The 17,510-nt window shown below is 44.1% G+C and overlaps 1 protein-coding gene across 8 annotated transcripts in view; it reads left to right on the forward strand.

Moving 5' to 3' along the window:
- SCN11A (sodium voltage-gated channel alpha subunit 11) overlaps window positions 1–17,510 on the forward strand; it is a 129,373-nt gene that overhangs the window by 56,732 nt on the left and 55,131 nt on the right. For 5 of the 8 annotated variants that reach the window (XM_067754026.1, XM_067754029.1, XM_067754024.1 and 2 more), the window contains 7 exons: window positions 1,553–1,863; window positions 5,350–5,467; window positions 6,486–6,588; window positions 9,687–9,815; window positions 11,251–11,354; window positions 15,079–15,246; window positions 16,017–16,080. In XM_067754026.1, coding sequence (XP_067610127.1) covers window positions 1,597–1,863; window positions 5,350–5,467; window positions 6,486–6,588; window positions 9,687–9,815; window positions 11,251–11,354; window positions 15,079–15,246; window positions 16,017–16,080 — 953 coding nt within the window. In that variant the 5' untranslated portion in view covers window positions 1,553–1,596. The remainder of the gene's footprint in view (window positions 1–1,552; window positions 1,864–5,349; window positions 5,468–6,485; window positions 6,589–9,686; window positions 9,816–11,250; window positions 11,355–15,078; window positions 15,247–16,016; window positions 16,081–17,510) is intronic. The other 3 variants (XM_067754025.1, XM_067754027.1, XM_067754028.1) reach the window with 2 other exon arrangements.

The following is a 17,510-nucleotide window of genomic DNA, read 5'->3' on the forward strand; positions in this document are numbered from 1 at the left end:
GGTCATCCTCAGTGGTTATGACCTGTTGCAACAGTTTCCAGGCTCATTTCTCCTATTCTGGCCTTCCCAACTCCTTCATTCCCCTATCCCAAGCCTATTCATTCTCACCAGTAAGAGGGATATTTAAAAAATGATAGTGTCGCTCCTCTGGAATAATAATAATAGTAATAACCCACCCTTCAGTAACACTCCACTACCCTCAGGGTGAAGTCCATGATCTTTACTAAGGATTACAGGCCCCCACATGCTCTCCAATGCTGACTGACCATTCCACTCCTCACAATCTCCATTCTGGGCAAACAAAACCTGTTGATGGACACCACGTTCTTTTTCAACCAAGTGTCCTCGTACATGCTCTTTCCTCCCCCCTGCAACACTCTAATGTCCGTTTTTTTCTTCTCTGAGACTTACATCTCCTTCAGGTCTCAGCTGAGACATTAAAGCTTCGGTAAGCCATCCCTGATTCTGCAAAACTGCTCAGATCCTTATCCTATGAACAGACATAGCACCCTCTATTTATTTCCTGTAGTAGCATTTGTCTTACTCTACTGTAATTTCATGTCTTTTATCTGTCTTCTCCACTACAGCAGGCAGTGTAACTGTAGGGTCTGGAGGAGAGACTGAGGTTTTTTCACCATTAGTGCCTAGCACTGTGCCTGGAACAGGCTCTGAGCACATGGTTGTCGAATGAATAAACCAATCCTGTGTTGGGTTCCCCATTTAATTCCTTGGAGTGGTGTGGGAGTCAATCCTAGATTGGCATTCAGTAAATTAGAAAGGAAGAAGATGCCTGGCATGGGGAGTAAATGCATTCAACTTAAACACTACTGCTTTTTCTCAGAGTCTAGTTTTAAGCCTGAGTCTGTAGAGAAAGTCCTTGTAGAAAGGGCTGTCAGGGATAAGGGCTGGGAGAGCTATTTTCCCATGGTAGAGTGACCTATTAGCTTTGGCAAATGCTTTTTGCTTTCTTGGGGTCTCACTTCTACCAGGTCTGGGTCTCAGAAGTTAGGGAGCTGGCAAAGGATCAGAGATGTTAGTGTAAATGTTCATGCCTGTGTTTATGTCTCTTTTGTTTCCATCCTGTCACATTTCGAGAAATTTGCCGACCAAAGGTGAAGACTCATGCACTCATAGTTTTGATTTTACAACCCCCAACTATGGCCCACTTGATTCCCTATTCCTTCCTCTCCTGTTCACACTGCAGCCACTTGTCTACCATCTGCAGGTCCCATTTCAGCAGTTCAGCTGGTTCAGTCTTACTGTCTTTCTTGATGCTTGGGTCTCATTTTTAGAGGCTGAGCTTCTTCTGCTCATTGACCCTGAACTCAGCTTCCCACCTATTTCCAGGTCCTCCAGGAATGATGTCCTGCTTTGGTCTCGCCTATGCCCAAAATTCTTTTTATATCCACAATAGTGGTCACATCTTCTGACCTTCTCCACAGCTAATGAGTTCCCAGTCCCCCTCACCTCAGTCTCAACTCTTGTAGACCCCATGATATGGTCCTTGGAGAGTGGAATCTCAGGGCAGACAGTGTAATTTTCTACCTCCCAGAGCTCTCTGAGGATCTGCTGCTTGTCTCTGCCCTGAGGGTGAAGATGGATGACAGGTGCTGCCCGGTGATCTTCCCAGATGCGAGGAATTTCCGCCCCTTCACTCCTGACTCTTTGGCTGCAATCAAGAAGCGGATCGCCATCCAGAAGGAGAAAAAAAAGTCCAAAGACCAGACAGCAGCAGAACCCCAGCCTCGACCTCAGCTTGACCTAAAGGTGTCCAGAAAGTTGCCCATGCTCTACGGTGACATTCCCCATGAGCTGATAGGGAAGCCCCTGGAAGACTTGGACCCATTCTACAGAAATCATAAGGTACCCTCTGTGGGGAGGCTGGGGTGTTCTAACCATGTTCTAACCACCAGCAGTAATTGGCATTGCATGGATCTCCAAATATTGATCTCAGGGTATAAAGAGGCCAGACCCCACTTCTCCTTTGCTGTCACTCGCTGTCATTGCTTTCACAGTCCTGAGAATGGCTTTCAGTACTAAGTTTCTCTCTGTAATAATGCATGTCTTGGAAAAGAAGATGAATGAGGACGAGGAGCAGCAGAAGGGTAAAAGGAGAACAGAGAAAACATAAGATGGTGTCAGGAAAGAGGACTGGACTAGCAGTCAGAAAAGTTGGGTGTAGGCCATTTCACGTAATTGGATTTATAACTTTGGGTAAATGACTTCACTCATTCTCACTTTTCTAATCAGTAGAATGGGAATAATGCCTGCTCTCCCTACATTACAACATAGGCATGCTATGGAGCCTTTAAAAACTGTAAAACTTTATAAACTGTAAGGCATTATACTGATATGAAGAATTAATATCACTGTCCATGAATGTCCATTTCAGCAACTAGAGTTTACCTTGAAAAACTCTTAGGCAATAGGCTTTTTAGGCTATTAAATGAGATTTATGAAGGTCAGAGCCCTAGACCAACACTTGGCACATAAGAGGAGCTCAATAAGTAAAGTTTAAGAATATTGTAATCAAGTAGGCACACACAGATTACATGTAAACTCCATGCCAATGTGTGATAAGCTTGCTGTTTTATCTACCTAGATGTAGGGAAATTCTAGTAAAAGTTCCTCAAAGGGGTTCCTGGATGAGGAAACGTGAGCTCAGTCTCTTCTCATGGCTGTTTGAAAGCCTGGGGCAGTGAGGAAAGTCCTCTACAGACCATCCCCTTTCAGGAAAGACTCAGAAGACCTTGCCATCATCATCTCACTGTGTGATCCAGCAGAGAATGGAAAACCGACTTTGCCAGACTGAAGACAGGAAGGAAGGAAGCTGGGGAGTTTGGGGCAAGTCCTGGAAAATATGGGATGCTGAGAGCATCCTTTTCTGGCACCCATGAGAAACTGACTTCTCCAAAGAAAGATTGCCTGGTTTGTATGTCCTTGAATTGGACAGACTTGGGGTTACCAGGCCGAATGGGGATTGTGTGATGGAAGAAAGCTGGGTATGAGTGGGAAGGACAAAAAAGGGGAAAAGAGACGAAGGAACAAAAACACTCCAATATTTCTCCTTCTCCTAATGCCCCAGAATTCCAGGCGCTTCTAGGAGGCAGAGTAGTTGGAGGTGAGATAACTCCTGGAGGCCTCCTTCTGCCTCTAGGCTAGGTAGGAGATCCAGGAGGTAGGCAGCAGCTTGGTGTTTTGCGGACAGTCCTGGGAGGACAGGCTCTGATACAGCTGGGGTGGATATTCTAGGACCATCTCTTCTCAGCCTGGGTCCTCCCTTTAAATCAGGAGACATGATACTTGTTCAGAGCTCTGCACACCCATGACCTAACACGTCAGTGCTCTCAGCAGTCATGTGAGCTATGTGTGGTGTCATTTGCACTTCACCTTACAGATGAGGAGACAAAGCCTTGATGGGGAAGTGGCTTATACCAGGTCAAACAGCTAGTTAGTGGTGGAGCTGGGACTCAAACCCAAGGGCTCTTTCTGTAGTCGCAGGTCACTTCCTCTCTTTTCAAAGCTTCCATTTTTGAAGAGCTACAAGGAAAAGCGTGGAGATGTGTCAGCAAGCAGACAGGTTTAAATCATTAAAACCCTGGCAAGTGTAGTTAAATACACCATTAGTTGAAATATTTAAAGCAGTCAGAGGAGGCATTAATAAAATATCAAAATCAAAGGACATAAAATGGATAACTAATAAGAACCTGCTGTATAAAAAAATAAATTAAATTAAATTCAAAAAAAATCAAAGGGCATAGAAGTAGAGCCATATCATGCCACCTATTAATCTGGGTGACCCACCTTAGGAAGAGGTTTGCTCTCTGCCCTAAAATCGTCTTTCTGTCCAAAGGAAGGGCACAGAATCCCCAAAGTGAGTCTTAGACTCCTGGGCTCATAGCTTTTAAAGATTTCATTTTGTTATGGAGGAAACAGAAAATATCCTAGTCCACATTTTCCCTGCAGCCAGATGGCCAGCAGACAAGTAAGTTCCAGCAACTCAGTGAAGGAAGCTGATGTTTGGCAGTGGCTGAAGTTCTGGTATCTCAACCAAGGCGGCAGCTACCCCACTGTTTCTGGGCCTGGGTGACAAGACCTGTCTTTCCTGTCTGAGAATATGCTGGATTACATGTCAAGTAGTACTTTTCTGCAAATATGAAAGGAGCAATGACACAGAAGACAGGAATGACCCTAGTTCTATGAAGGCTTTTGTAACAGCCATCAGGACATATAAGGGGACAGCCAGATGACGGTTAAATGGAAAGGGAGAGGTCTGAGGGTTGATGTTAGAAGCTTGTGAGTCATTGGTTGTTGTCCAGGTGCGGGTTCAGGCCCAGAGGCCAGGAAGACATGCAAGGAGGAAACAGGTGCAGGTTTGGTGTTTTTCAGTGGGGCCCAACTGGACACTTTGGGTGAACAGTGCACCATTTGGTGTGTCTGTCCTGGATTTGGCATCCCAGGACGTACCCACTACAGGCCAGTAGAGCCTCCAGTGATTGTGACAGATAACCAAAAACAACCACACACATTTCCATTGCCTTCTGTAGGCCCTCCCCTGCCAGTCGAGAACCTCAGGCAGATTTGCCTATGTCCAAGGAGGTGGGGGGAATGGGAGAGCAAGTCTGGGAACTGTGATGATTTTTTATTGAAAATCCTCAAGGTTAGAAGTGAATGGCAGACTCTTTCATGTAGCACAGCTCAGGCATAACAATATAAACTCTCTAGGTACCTGACTATTCTAAGATTCATTATAAAGTTTTTATTTAATTTTATCTTTTATTGAAGTATAATGGATTTACAATGTTGTGCCAACAAAGTTTTCATTAGTAATCAAAATAATTTAAAATAATCTGCCGAGTGTGAATGTTCAATTCTATTTCTGTCTCTTCAAGTTTTCTTCTAGTTCTTATCTCCATAAATATATACCATGGAGTACAAATCAGAGGGTTTTGTTTGACCCAGTTATTACTCTTCACCTCTTTTTTCTTTACTTGCAGGGCCCATGCGCTTCATTTCTGGGGCTTCCAGAGTATTTCACTGGGTGAACAGTCCACAGCTCAACAGTTATTTTGGGAGTGAGGGATGACTTTCAATAGATCAGAGTCTTGGGACTCTGAGTGAGACCCAAGCCACATGGGGAGATCTCTTGGCTTCCAGAGTGACAGTGTAGGCTGGTCAGAAAGTACCTCTGGCTTCAGAAGACAGGTCTCCAGTCAGAAGCTACAGTCATCATAATAAGATAAGCCATGACTCAACCTGTGGTTCCACCGAATTTTCTCTGAGTGAGCTCATGATAAATATTGTTTGGTCACTGCATGTAATTCCTGTTGTGTTTGGTTTTTTTTGCAGACATTTATGGTGTTGAACAAAAAGAGAACAATCTACCGCTTCAGTGCCAAACGTGCCTTGTTCATTTTGGGGCCTTTCAATTCAATCAGAAGTTTAGCCATTAGAATTTCAGTCCATTCATATCCTTTTGTTGCTTCTTTTACCAAGTCCAGGTCATGTGAAGTGTGCAGAAGCCCTAGGGGTTCACATGTTTGTTGAGTGGAAATAGCTTATTCTTTTAAGAAATACTGGGTGAGTGGCCCTGCTGTATGGCAGGGCTGTGTTGGGACTGGCACCTGTCTGGGATCCTGTGGCCTCAGAGGAGACAGGTCAAAAGGCAAGCAATTTCTTAGTGAGATGGGCAGTCTGGAAGTGGGAGTGTGGAGAGGCTCTGTTGTGCTTTGGAGGTATCAAGAATGGCCTCCTGAAGAAAGGAACATCTAAGTTGAGACCCAAATAAAGGGTAAACTGGCAAACTGTGCACTGTGTTTAGCTGATAAATGAGTCGTGCTAGAACTACAGTGTTTAAAGCTTTTTTAGAAACACTTTCTAGTGTTAAAAGTCCAGATTTTCAGGGGGTGAGGAGACACCAGGCAGTTTTAGATGGGGGGAAGGGGTGTGTGAAAAAGACGTGGGTTGGTAGACGGAAGTACTCAGGAAAACGGGAAGGAATATCTATTTAAGTTGGGTTCCCTAGAAGCAGAGCCTGAGATGGGATTCTTATTTAAGTGATTTAGTGGGGGAGTGCTCTCTGGAAAAGGAAAAACGGAAACAGCATGGAGCAAAAGGAGGAGCCAAGCAAGGACAGGGTCTCAGTTGAGCCCACATCAGACATCAGCTGGAGCCACGGGGATCTCCAGAGCATGAATCTATCACAGAGCTGCCCCGTCTGAAAGCCAGAGGCCCGGTTTCTGTAAATCTGTCGGTCAGACATGTGGAAAGGGAGTGTAGCCCTCCACGGTGAGGAGGCTGCCATTCAGGCTGAGGACAGTTCTTCAAGGGAGGGGACAGCTGTGGGTTGTTCTCAGCCAACGCTCACAGTTAGAGGACAGATGCTCCTGCAGAAAAGGGGCCCTGCAGGGACCCCCACAGCCTCAACTACAATAACTAATGACACATGCCATCCTGCAGTGTAGCTGCCTTAACGGCCCTAGTCACATTGTTCAGCATGTTCATCATCTGCACCGTCATCATCAACTGCGTGTTCATGGCCATGACTCGTGGGAAGGACAGCATTAACATAGATACTGAGAGTGCTGAGTAAGTGTTTGTCCTGCATGCATTTGTCCTATGTTTTTAAGCAAATAAACCTAAAAGAATTATGATTACCTCAGATTTTAGCTATGGAGAGAAGAAAAAGTCACCCATAATCCCAGATCCCCAGCACAAATGCTGGCAGAGTCAGTTTCATTTTTGTATATGTACACTTACAATTGTCTTTAAAGGCCTTTTAAACTTACATTTGTAATAAACAGCACACATACAGATTTTATGTCTAGTTTTACGTGGTCTTCTTTGTCCTTATGTAGGCTTAATAGGAGCCCATTTTGATGCCAATACAATATTTCATCAGGTGACTGTACCATAATTTACTTAACTACTCTTGTATTTTACTACTATAAATAGCATTGCAACAAGCATCTTTTGGTATAAAGCTACTTTAAAAAATCATTATTTTCTTAGAATAGAGTCTTAGAAATGGGTTTACTAGCTAGACAACCATGGCCCTGACTGGACACCCTAACTATGGTTGAACTGACAGTGACACACCCCAGAGGGCCTGATTTGCCTGGTGGGTTGAGGTCTCCCTATCATGGAGATCTCAAGCCCTGCTTCCTGCTGGTGGGCATGGCTGTACTCCATAGCAGATGTCATTTTGGTCTACATGTCCCACCACTGACAGGCTTCTGCTGGAAAAGAGAAAATGGCAGGGTGGGAGGTGGAAGGCTAAATGGCTAGGCAGAAATAGCAGTCAGAGGTGGCTGTCTCATTTGCTTGAGATCTAGATGAAGACTTGCAGAATCCCACACATCTGCAATTATAGCCTTTTTTCAAAATACCTATAATTTTATAAATTATACCTGAGTTTAAAAGATGGCATTTACGGGCAGACATTAATTAACCTTCTGTGTTTATTTGTCACCTAAAAGGTGAGCAGTTTAGAAAAAAGCGGAAGCAGAAGTAGCTCTTGCCCAAGGCAGCCTCATGACCATTTCTGCTCTTGGACTTAGCTGCTTTGGGATTCTTCGAGTTCCCAAGACCTTAGTTCTTTAGCTTTGAGGGCTAACAATGGTTGGACATTCTACCAGAAAAGGTCCACTTCTTTTACTCTGAACCAGCAGGGTGTTCAAAATCATTGTTTCTGTCCCAGATGTGGGACCAGCGTGTGTGTGTGTGTGTGTGTGTGTGTGTGCGCGCGCGCGCGCGCACACGCGCGCACGCGTGCCAATCAAGCATATTTTTATTGGGATTATAACAAGAGAGCTAGAGTATTGTCTTTTGGAGGAGGTGGAAGGGGAAGAAGGGAAATAAATTAGAAGGCAGAACATGATGAAGGACTAAAGGAATAAAATGGAAATAGTTTTTTTAAAAATTGTGATAAAATACACATTACATCACATTTGCCATCTTAATCACTTTTAGGTGTACGGATCAGTGGTATTAAGTACATTCGCACAGATGTTCAACCATTACCACTCTCCATCTCCACAACTCTTTTAATCTTGCAAAACTGAAACTCTGTACTCATAAAACAGTAACTCCCCATTCTGCCCTCCCCTCCAGTCCCCTGGAAACCACCATTATACTTTATGTCTCTGTGTATTTGATTACTCTAGGTGCTTCCTGTAAGTGGAATCATACCATATTTGTCTTTTTAAACTAGTTTATTTCCCTTAGTATATGACCTCAAGATTCATCCATGTTGTCACATGTGACAGGATTTCTTTCCTTTCCTAGGCTCAATAATATTCCATTGCATATATATATACCACATTTTATTAATCTATTCATCTGTCAATGGACATTTGGGTTGCTTCTACCTCTTGGCTATTGTGAATAGTGCTGCTGTGAACATGGGTGTGCAAATATCTCTTCAAGACTCTGCTTTCAGTTCTTTTGTATATGTACCCAGAAGTGGGATTGCTGGATCATATGGTAATTAGATTTTTAATCTTTTGAAGAATCTCCATATTATTTTCCATGGTGGTTGCACCATTTTACAATCCCACCACTAGTGCACAAGGGTTTTAATCTCGCCACATCCTCACCAACACTTGTTATTTTCTGCTTTTTTAAAAAAAGTAGCCAGCCTAATGAGTACGAGGTGATATCTCATTGTGGTTTTGATTTGCATTTCCCTGATGATTAGTGATATTGAACATCTTTTCATATGCTTGTTGGCAATTTGTATGTAATCTTTGGAAAAATGTCTATTCAAGTCATTTGGCCATTTTTAAGTGGATTATTTAATTTTTTGTTGCTGAGTTTATAGGAGTTCTTCATATATTCCAAATATTAACCTCATCAGATATATGATTTGCAGATATTTTCTTCTAGGAGTCTTATAGTTTCAGGTCTTTTTTAAATATTCACAACATTTTTATTTATTTATTTGTTTATTTATTTATCTGTTGGGTCTTCGTTGCTGTGCATGGGCTTTCTCTAGCCACGGCAAACAGGGGCTACTCTTCGTTGCGATGCACAGGCTTCTCATTGCAGTGGCTTCTCTTGTTGTTGAGCAGGAGCTCTAGGCGCGTGGGCTTCAGTAGTTGTGGCATGTGGGGTCAGTAGTTGTGGCTCGCTGGCTGTAGAGCGCAGGCTCAATAGTTGTGGCGCACGGGCTTAGCTGCTCTGCGGCATGTGGGATCTTCCCAGACCAGGGCTCGAACTGGTGTCCCCTGCATTGGCAGGCTGATTCTTAACCACTGAACCACCAGGGAAGTCCCTAGTTTCAGGTCTTACATTTAACTCTAATCCATTTTGAATTAATTTTTGTACATGGTATAAGGTAACGGTCCAGCTTCATTCTTTTGCATGTGGATATTGTGCTTTCCCAACACCATTTGTTGAAAAGACTGTCCATGTTGGCTGAAGCTTCTCTCAAGAATATGGCTGTGAAGCTAGGTGTTTAAAAGCAGCTTTACAACTTTATCCATGGGCCTCTTTCTCAGAAATCCCAAATACCAGAACTTGCTTGAGGACCTTACCTTTCTGAACTCTGATTTGCTAAGACAAGAATGTTAAATGTCACATTAAAATGGAATCTGACCTCATGAAGGTCATATCAGACAAATGGGCTCTCTCTTTTTCACATAGCTTATCATATTTCTTCTTGTTCTGAATGATTTGCTTTGTAGGTATGTCTTCACTGGGATTTATATATTTGAAGCATTAGTTAAAATATTGGCAAGAGGTTTTATTCTGGATGAGTTTTCTTTCCTTCGAGATCCGTGGAACTGGCTGGACTCCATTGTCATTGCAACAGCGTAAGAATGTTAAGATTTTTACCAAAGAGACTAGAGGTGGGAAAGAAGCCCCTTGGCTTCCAGCAGGGCCCTGTGTAGATACACATGACTGGCTGAGTGCAGCCAAGTAAAGCCTAGAACTGTGAGTGCAGTGTTGGTTGACACTGAACTGCACCATGTAGCCAACTGACCAGAGGCCTTCACACACACAAATCCATTTCTGGCCGCACCGTGAGGCTTATGGGATCTTAGTTCCCCAACCAGATATTGAACCCAGGCTCATGGCCATGAAAGCACCAAGTGCTAACCACTGGACTGCCAGGGAATTCCTCACAAATCCATTTCTAGGCCAACACTCATGATCTTACTTTTTCAGCCATTTATTTACCAAACACTGACCTGTTATGGGGCCAGGCTCTGTGCCAGATATAGGGCTTGTGATAATGAAAAAAAATATATCATGCATGGTTCTCACCCTGTTGGAGCTCGCAGGTCAGAGGGGAAGTGAGGCATTTAATGACCATTATAACCTGCTACAGTGAGTGCTAGCATAGGAGCTGTGCATGATTCCAGCTGTTAGAGCATGGAGGAGGAATTAAGGGGTCTAGAACATCTTTGTCTACTGAACGGTCACAAAGAGTTTCTCTCATGTTTTCTCCTAGAAGTGTTATTGTTTTGGCTCTTACGTTTAATTAAGTTTGTGGTCCATTTTGAGTTAGTTATTGTATATGGCATGAGGTTAGAGTTGAAGTTCTTCCTGAAGGAGAGGGCATCAATTTGGCATCCGAATGATGAGATTCCAAATTCATGAGTCAGCAAAATAAAAAGCAAGAGGGGCAATGGCCCATTGCCAGCACAATAATAATAAACCCAACCTTATTTAATTTGTGCCAGCCATTGTCTTAAGCACTTTGCATATATTTTTCTGTTTAATATTCATGAAAGCCCTTTGAAGTAGTTACTATTAATTTCAGAGTTTTACATTTGAAGGTCAATGGTCAAGTGCTCCTGGTTATTGAGAGATGGTGTAGTATGTGGGCTCTGGAGCCAGACTGCCTAGGTTCCTTCTGGGCTTGGCCACCTGGTGAGACCTTATGGAAGTGTACTGGGGCCTGGAACTTGATAGCAAGTCAATAAATGTTTAAGTTGATTTCTGTTATCCATGGATGTAGCCACAACTGCAGTGACTATTTCAAGGAATCCTCATCTATGTCCAAGTGTAAAGGTTAGCTGAGAGCAGCCTCCTGTGCAATCTGTGGTCCATAGGGTCCATAGCAATAGAGCACTAGTGGTATTGCCAGGTCCTGACACGAAGGTGGGATTGGAAGGGGAGGTTGCAGATTTCATTCTGGTGGACACACACCTCAGGCTGTGCTTACTTGTGACCTTTGTGGAGATGTGCCGGGCAGACGCATGCCTGAACAAGCCTGGACTTTCCTTGTGCTTTGTCTTGTAGGTTTGTGTCATATTCACCATATATCAAGGACAGCAGCATCAGTCTGTCATCCCTGCGTACCTTCCGAGTGTTCAGAGCTTTGAAAGCAATTTCAGTAATTTCAGGTAAGTCACTCTAACTTTCAGCACTGGCTCTTAGCGGAAGAGAATAGTTAAAATTTCTCAATATGTCATGTAAACCACAAACTAACAAACTCTGCTTTATTCATTTATTTGATCATTCAACAAATATGTATTGAGCACCTAATATCCACTGTGCTAGCTGCTTGGGATATATCAATGAGCAAACAGACAAAGGTCCCTGCCCTCATGGAGTTTACATTCTAGGTGGGGGGTTGGGAGACAGACTTAAGCAGTAACTATAATAAATAAGTAAATTATATAGCGTGCTGGAAAGTGACATATGCCATGGAAAAATAAAATGGAAAAGTAGGCGATGTGGTGGCTCTTGGAAGTCACGGGGGTTCATGGAAGCAGGTTGCAATTTTAGTGGGGTGGTTAGGATAGGTGTCATTGAGAAGGTGAGATGTGAGCAGATTTGAAGGTGGTGAGGGAGTTTCACAAGCAGATATATGGGAAGGAGTGTTCTGAGCATAGGAAGCAGCCAGTCTACAGACCGAGGACTATAAAACATGTGGGTGGGGCTGGAGCAGACAGAATGAGGGGCCAGGTGGTGGAGGAGGGACCACAGAGGTGAAGGGGAGGCACCTAAGTACCGGGAAGACTTGGGCTTTGCTCTGAGAGAAATGGGAGCCATGCAGGGGCTTTGAGCAGAGGAGTCATGACCTGACCCAGGCTTTAAAAGGATTACTCTGGCTGTTGTGTGGGGAACAGAATGTGCGGGAGCAAAGGTAGAAGCAGGAAGACCAGATAGGCATGTTGGTCACCATGGAAATGTGCTGCTCAGATCTCCTGCTGCAGGGAGTGCAGTTGACTAATGGTCCCAGCTGCCCCCTCTCTGGATTCACCACTGCATTCATGTTCATGCCAAGATCACGCTTTCCCTGCATGTGGGGGCCGCTAGTGCAGGCCCACCCCTGAAAGGTATGGGACTCCTCTATGTGGGACTTTGGCTCAGCGGCTCCTCAGCAACCAGGGTGAGACTGTCTCACAGCAGCACTGCAGTCTGAGGCACTTCCTGTCTATCCTGCTTCCTTCCTGATCTCCTTTCCCAGGTGTCAGCCCTGTGTCACAGTCTGAGGCTCTCTTTGTCCCTCCACTCACTCCCTCCAGATTATTCCTCACAAGCATTTCCCCAGGAAATCTCTTGCAGTCTGGTCTCAAAGTGTCTGCTTCTCAGAGGGCCCAAACTGACACAGGGGGCCACTGCCATAATCCAAGCAAGAGGTGGTGGTGCTCTCAGATCAGGCAGTGGAAGAGGAGTTGGTGAATGCTGGTCAGATTCTGTGTAAATTTGAAGGTGGAAACAAGAGAACTTCCTGACAGGTTGATTGTATACATGATATGAGCAAAAGAAGAGTAAAGGATGAGTCAAGGTTTTTTGTCTGAGGGACTGGAAAGATGGAATCATCACTGAATGAGAAAAGGAAGTCTGTGAGAGAAGCAGGCCTTGGGGGTCAGATTAGGAATCAGCTTTGCATGTGTTCTGTTTGAGATGGCTGTGAGACATCCAAGTCAAAGTACCAAGTAGGCAATGAGATATGTGAGGCTGGAGTTCCAGGGCTGCAGATATCATTTTGGAGATTATGAGCCTGTAGATGATATTTAGAGCCATGGAATCTGATGAGATTACCAAGAAAATGAGCATAGATGGAAAGTAGAAGAGGACCAAGGACTGAGTCCCAGGCACTGTAGACCTTAAAGGGGAGGAGAGAGAGGAGAAACCAGCAAAGGAGATGAGCAAGAGCCACCAGTAAAGGAGGAAAGAGAGCAAAAGTGGTCTCTTGGAAGCCAGGCAAGGAAGGAGCTCAGTGGATCAGGATGAAGCCAAGGACGGGGTTGTAAATATGAATTCCAGTTTATCAGAAATGAGGTTATTATGGCACAGTCTTCTCCTTCCCCTTTCCTCTCTTTCCTTTACAAAAAAAAACTTTATTAAAAAATATTCTCCCTCTGGACTCCTTCCTTCTCCCCTTCTTCTTCCCTTCTTCTTCTAGTCTCTTCTATCAAAACTCCAGGCAATTTGGATCTTTTTCATACAGAGGCAGTGGTTATTTTTGGAAACTCCAGAAGAACAACTGCATAGTGATAAAGCAACTGGCAGTCAGAGGACACTTTACGTAGAACATGTCTCTCTTTCTCTTCCTCTTTTGCAAGGTGGACCTTGGTTTCCCAGGTAGATTTAGGGGCTTTCTGCCTGAGCTGAGTCCCTCATACTTCGTGTGGGTAAAATATACATTCAGGGAGACACTTAGCAGCTTTCATGTTCCCTTCCTCGTCTCTAAGCAGGTGAACATACTCTCCATTTTGACTCATGAAACGCATGAGATCCCTGGATGCTTTTTGGAAGGAAGAGTATGAGATACAATCTTTTATGGGACTATGTAAAAATAATTCAGGAATCACAGCTATCTTTCATCCAAATCATCTTGCTTTGGAGAAGACTCGAGCCTCTTGTTACAGATGAAAAATCAGGCGTAGATGAGGTTACACTATTTTCGTGTTTGGTGCCCCTGACCATGCAGGGGAAACGTGATCTTGGCGTGAACATAAGTGCACTGGTGAATCCAGTGGATGTCCCAGCTTGGCCTGAAGTCTCCTCCTCATGTGGCATCACCCTTGGTGGAAGGTCATCTGCTGTGGGCTTGGCCTCCCATCAGATGCTACTTTGTGTTCTCAAGTCTGCCATTCATGGTTTATGCTGATCAACCGAAACTTTGTCACTTAGTGTTATCCCACACATTACCGATGCCATCTGCTGGTTTCTCTCTCCAGCTGTGTTGAGAGCAGAGCCTGTGACTCAGTGTTGTGCTGGGACTGACTTGTTCCAACTCCCCAGCAGACTGTGCACATCTTTTTCCAACTCTGCATCCAGGGACGTCATGTTGGTAACTTGAAAACAGCTGGGGGAGAAGGGTGTATGGAGGGAGAAGAGGGGTCTACGCTCCGGAATTCAGCAAACAAGGACATCTGTAAATGCTGCAAATGAAGACTTTCTCTGTCTCCCCTCCCCGCAAGAGCTGATTTTAAACATTTACCAACAGACTGCAAGACTATGTCCTTTTTATTTTGTAACTTTGGCAGCCTGACAGTGTACCATGGACATAGTATGTGCTTGGTAAATATATTTCTTGAATGAATTTTTAAAAACCCTTATAATAAGTAGTAATCTGAGTTTCTTTTCCTAAGACATCCTTATTATTTGGGTCCAGACAAAGCTCCTTCTTCCAGCTCCCTGATCCCCCAATTTAGCTATATCTCATGGCACCTCGTGTACCTTATAGTAGGTAGTAGCTACCAAATGTTAAATACAGCTCTGCTCCTTCTCTCAGGAGGCCTCACTTTGGCCTTAATGCTGCCTGTGACCCCCAGCCGTGGAGGTGCCTGCACAACTGTCATCAAGTTATGTCTTGTGTCTCTGTGGCATGTTTCTGCTCAAAGTCTTCTCACTTGCCCTTCAGAGCAGCCCTGTGGCATCTGTAGAGCAGGATAAAGAGGCCAAGTCCTAGACCAGTGGACCACTCTGATGACCCATAGCTTCTAAGGCACAGCGTTATGGCCTCAGAATCCTAGGTCAGGCCAGTTTCTGATACCAGCATGCAATCAGACAACTTTTGAGGCCTTGTTGCTCCCTCTCTGTTCCTTGCCTGTGTCTGGTGTGTGTGTGTGTGAGTGGGGGGCTTCTCCCCACATCTGTACTCTTCCTCAGGTCTGAAGGTCATTGTTGGGGCCTTGCTGCGCTCTGTGAAGAGGCTTATCGATGTGATGATCCTGACTCTCTTTTGCCTCAGCATCTTCGCCCTGGTAGGTCAGCAGCTCTTCATGGGAAATCTGAACCAGAAATGTGTGAGGAAAGACTGTGACTCTAACTATAAAGGTAAACACCCCACCTTTCACTCCTTGGTTTGTGCATGGTTAACTTTTATTTATCCCCACTCATATGTCTACTGATCTGCATTACAGAGTGTCTTAGGATCAAGGGATGACTTGTCCTTCTAGGGTTCTCAAGTGGGCAGATGCATTTCTTAGAGAACTGCCTCATTCTTTGGGTATCCATGAAGAAGTAAAATCCTGAAGCCACATCCATAGGAGTGGTGTCACCTTCCATCTCTGCCCACTTCCTTGTCATGTTTTGCAGAAGTCTTCAGAGTGCCTGGCTTTGGCCAAAGGGGACCAGCAACTTCCCACAATGCCTGCCCCCACCCAAGTATCTTCTTCAATGATATTGCTCCTTTTATGTTGCACCCTCTCCACTCTGAGGTCAACCCTATATCAATTTCATGTGTCCTGAATTTTATGTGGCCATACTTTCTCCATGACTGTCCTGGTTTATGAGCTTCTCATGGGCTGACCCTGTGTCCAGCTTCTCCTAGGGGTGGTCTCTGGTTCAGTTCTATGTACTGAGAGGTACTGCTTCCTCCTCTTATTTCTCCTTCCTTCTCCTTTTCCCTCTTTTTCTCTTGCATCTTCCTGAGGGCTTAGGCTCTAGTTCCTCTCTAGATCATTTCATTGAGATCACTTTGATCACTTTGATCATTTTGGAGGATTCTGAACCATCTGTTTCAAGCATAATCTGGCATATTTGCTATTCTTTTTCCTTTCAATGTTGTTTTTTCAAATCTGAATTTATAATTATTTCCTTCTCAGACTATTGCTTTGAAAAGAAAGATTCCACTGAATTCAGAATATGTGGCACATGGATGGAGAGCGGGTAAGATGTTTATACTCTTCATTCTATCTTTTTGAAGTGATGTGGCAGACAGTCTTTATCTAATGACTTGTAGAAGCAGTGGTGGTAGTTCTCAAACACTACTATTTCATGTGTCTAAGAAAGTTTATTTTATTTGGTTTTTTTAACATATTTATTTATTTGGTTGTGCTGGGTCTTGGTTGCAGCAGGCGGGCTCCTTAGTTGCGGCTCTCCAGCTCGTTAGTCACAGCACGTGGGCTCCTTAGTTGTGGCATGCAAAATCTTAGTTGCGGCATGCATGTGGGATTGGTTCCCCGACCAGAGAATGAACCCGAGGCCCCTGCACTGGGAGCACAGAGTTTTATCCACTGCGCCACCAGAGAAGTCCCTCTAAGCAGGTTTAGATGTGCATTACTAAATTAAAAATTATTTCCAAGTGTTTAAAGCAGTTCTCTCTCCTAAATTATATTGAATTTGTATCTGATGAGAAACCTACTGAAAACATAGGGGTATTTTGACATTATGGAGTGCATATTCAAGGCCATCAAAGGTAAGAAAGGATGTTGTGACTGAAAGCCCCATCTAGACCTATTTCCTGTTCAATGACATGGCCCTGATGGAAGACATCTCAGCACACGTCTTCTGTTTGTTGATCTGTGACCCCCACTGCCTCTAATTGCACACACTGTTGTATGTGTGTTCATACACATTCACTTCAACAGTTAGCCCTCTGACCCTTTGGGGATACTGTTCCTTCTTCCAGGATATTAGTACTCTCTGTGGTGAGAGATTCATTCAGTGAAGGTTTATTGAGTGTATTTCAAATTAAGATAATATGCTAGGCACTTTGATGAAATAGATGACATTTATCTCTCAATAACAAATAGGTATCAAGGGCCAACATTGTGCCAAGCTCTGTGTTAGGCCCTAGGAATCCAAGTACAAACAAAGGAGTGCTGCCCTCTTGAAATTGACATCTTTCAGGCAACAGAGATGTACAGTAAATTCTTGAAAGTGTGATGAATGTTATAAGAGAGACCTGTAGATACTGAGAGAGATAACAGAGATGTAACCCTGCCTGTAAAATTAAGGAAGTCTTCTCGTGGTGGTCACAGATTCTGATTAGGTCAAACTCACAGACTTATTAGGTTTTAATACAGGGTTTATTGAGCTCTCTAGAATGATCCTCGGCAGGACATACTGCACGTACATTGTTTTCATTCAATGAGGAGCCCAACAGCTGTCACAACAGTGCTTCTTTGATCCATCATCCATGCAGGGCAGGTATGGTTACTATAAGCAAAATCCAAGGTGGGGTGGGCCATCTAAACATACAGATGCAGAAGCCTTGGTTTCCAACTGTGTGCCAGTCACAACTCTCTCAGTCTAGGTGTAGTCTCAAAGCTCAGGAGTTTTACAGTAAGCGAACTCCTAGTACATGACCTTCGACA

This window comes from Pseudorca crassidens, chromosome 10 (assembly GCF_039906515.1).
Source record: "Pseudorca crassidens isolate mPseCra1 chromosome 10, mPseCra1.hap1, whole genome shotgun sequence".
Classification (NCBI taxonomy): Eukaryota; Metazoa; Chordata; class Mammalia; order Artiodactyla; family Delphinidae; genus Pseudorca; species Pseudorca crassidens.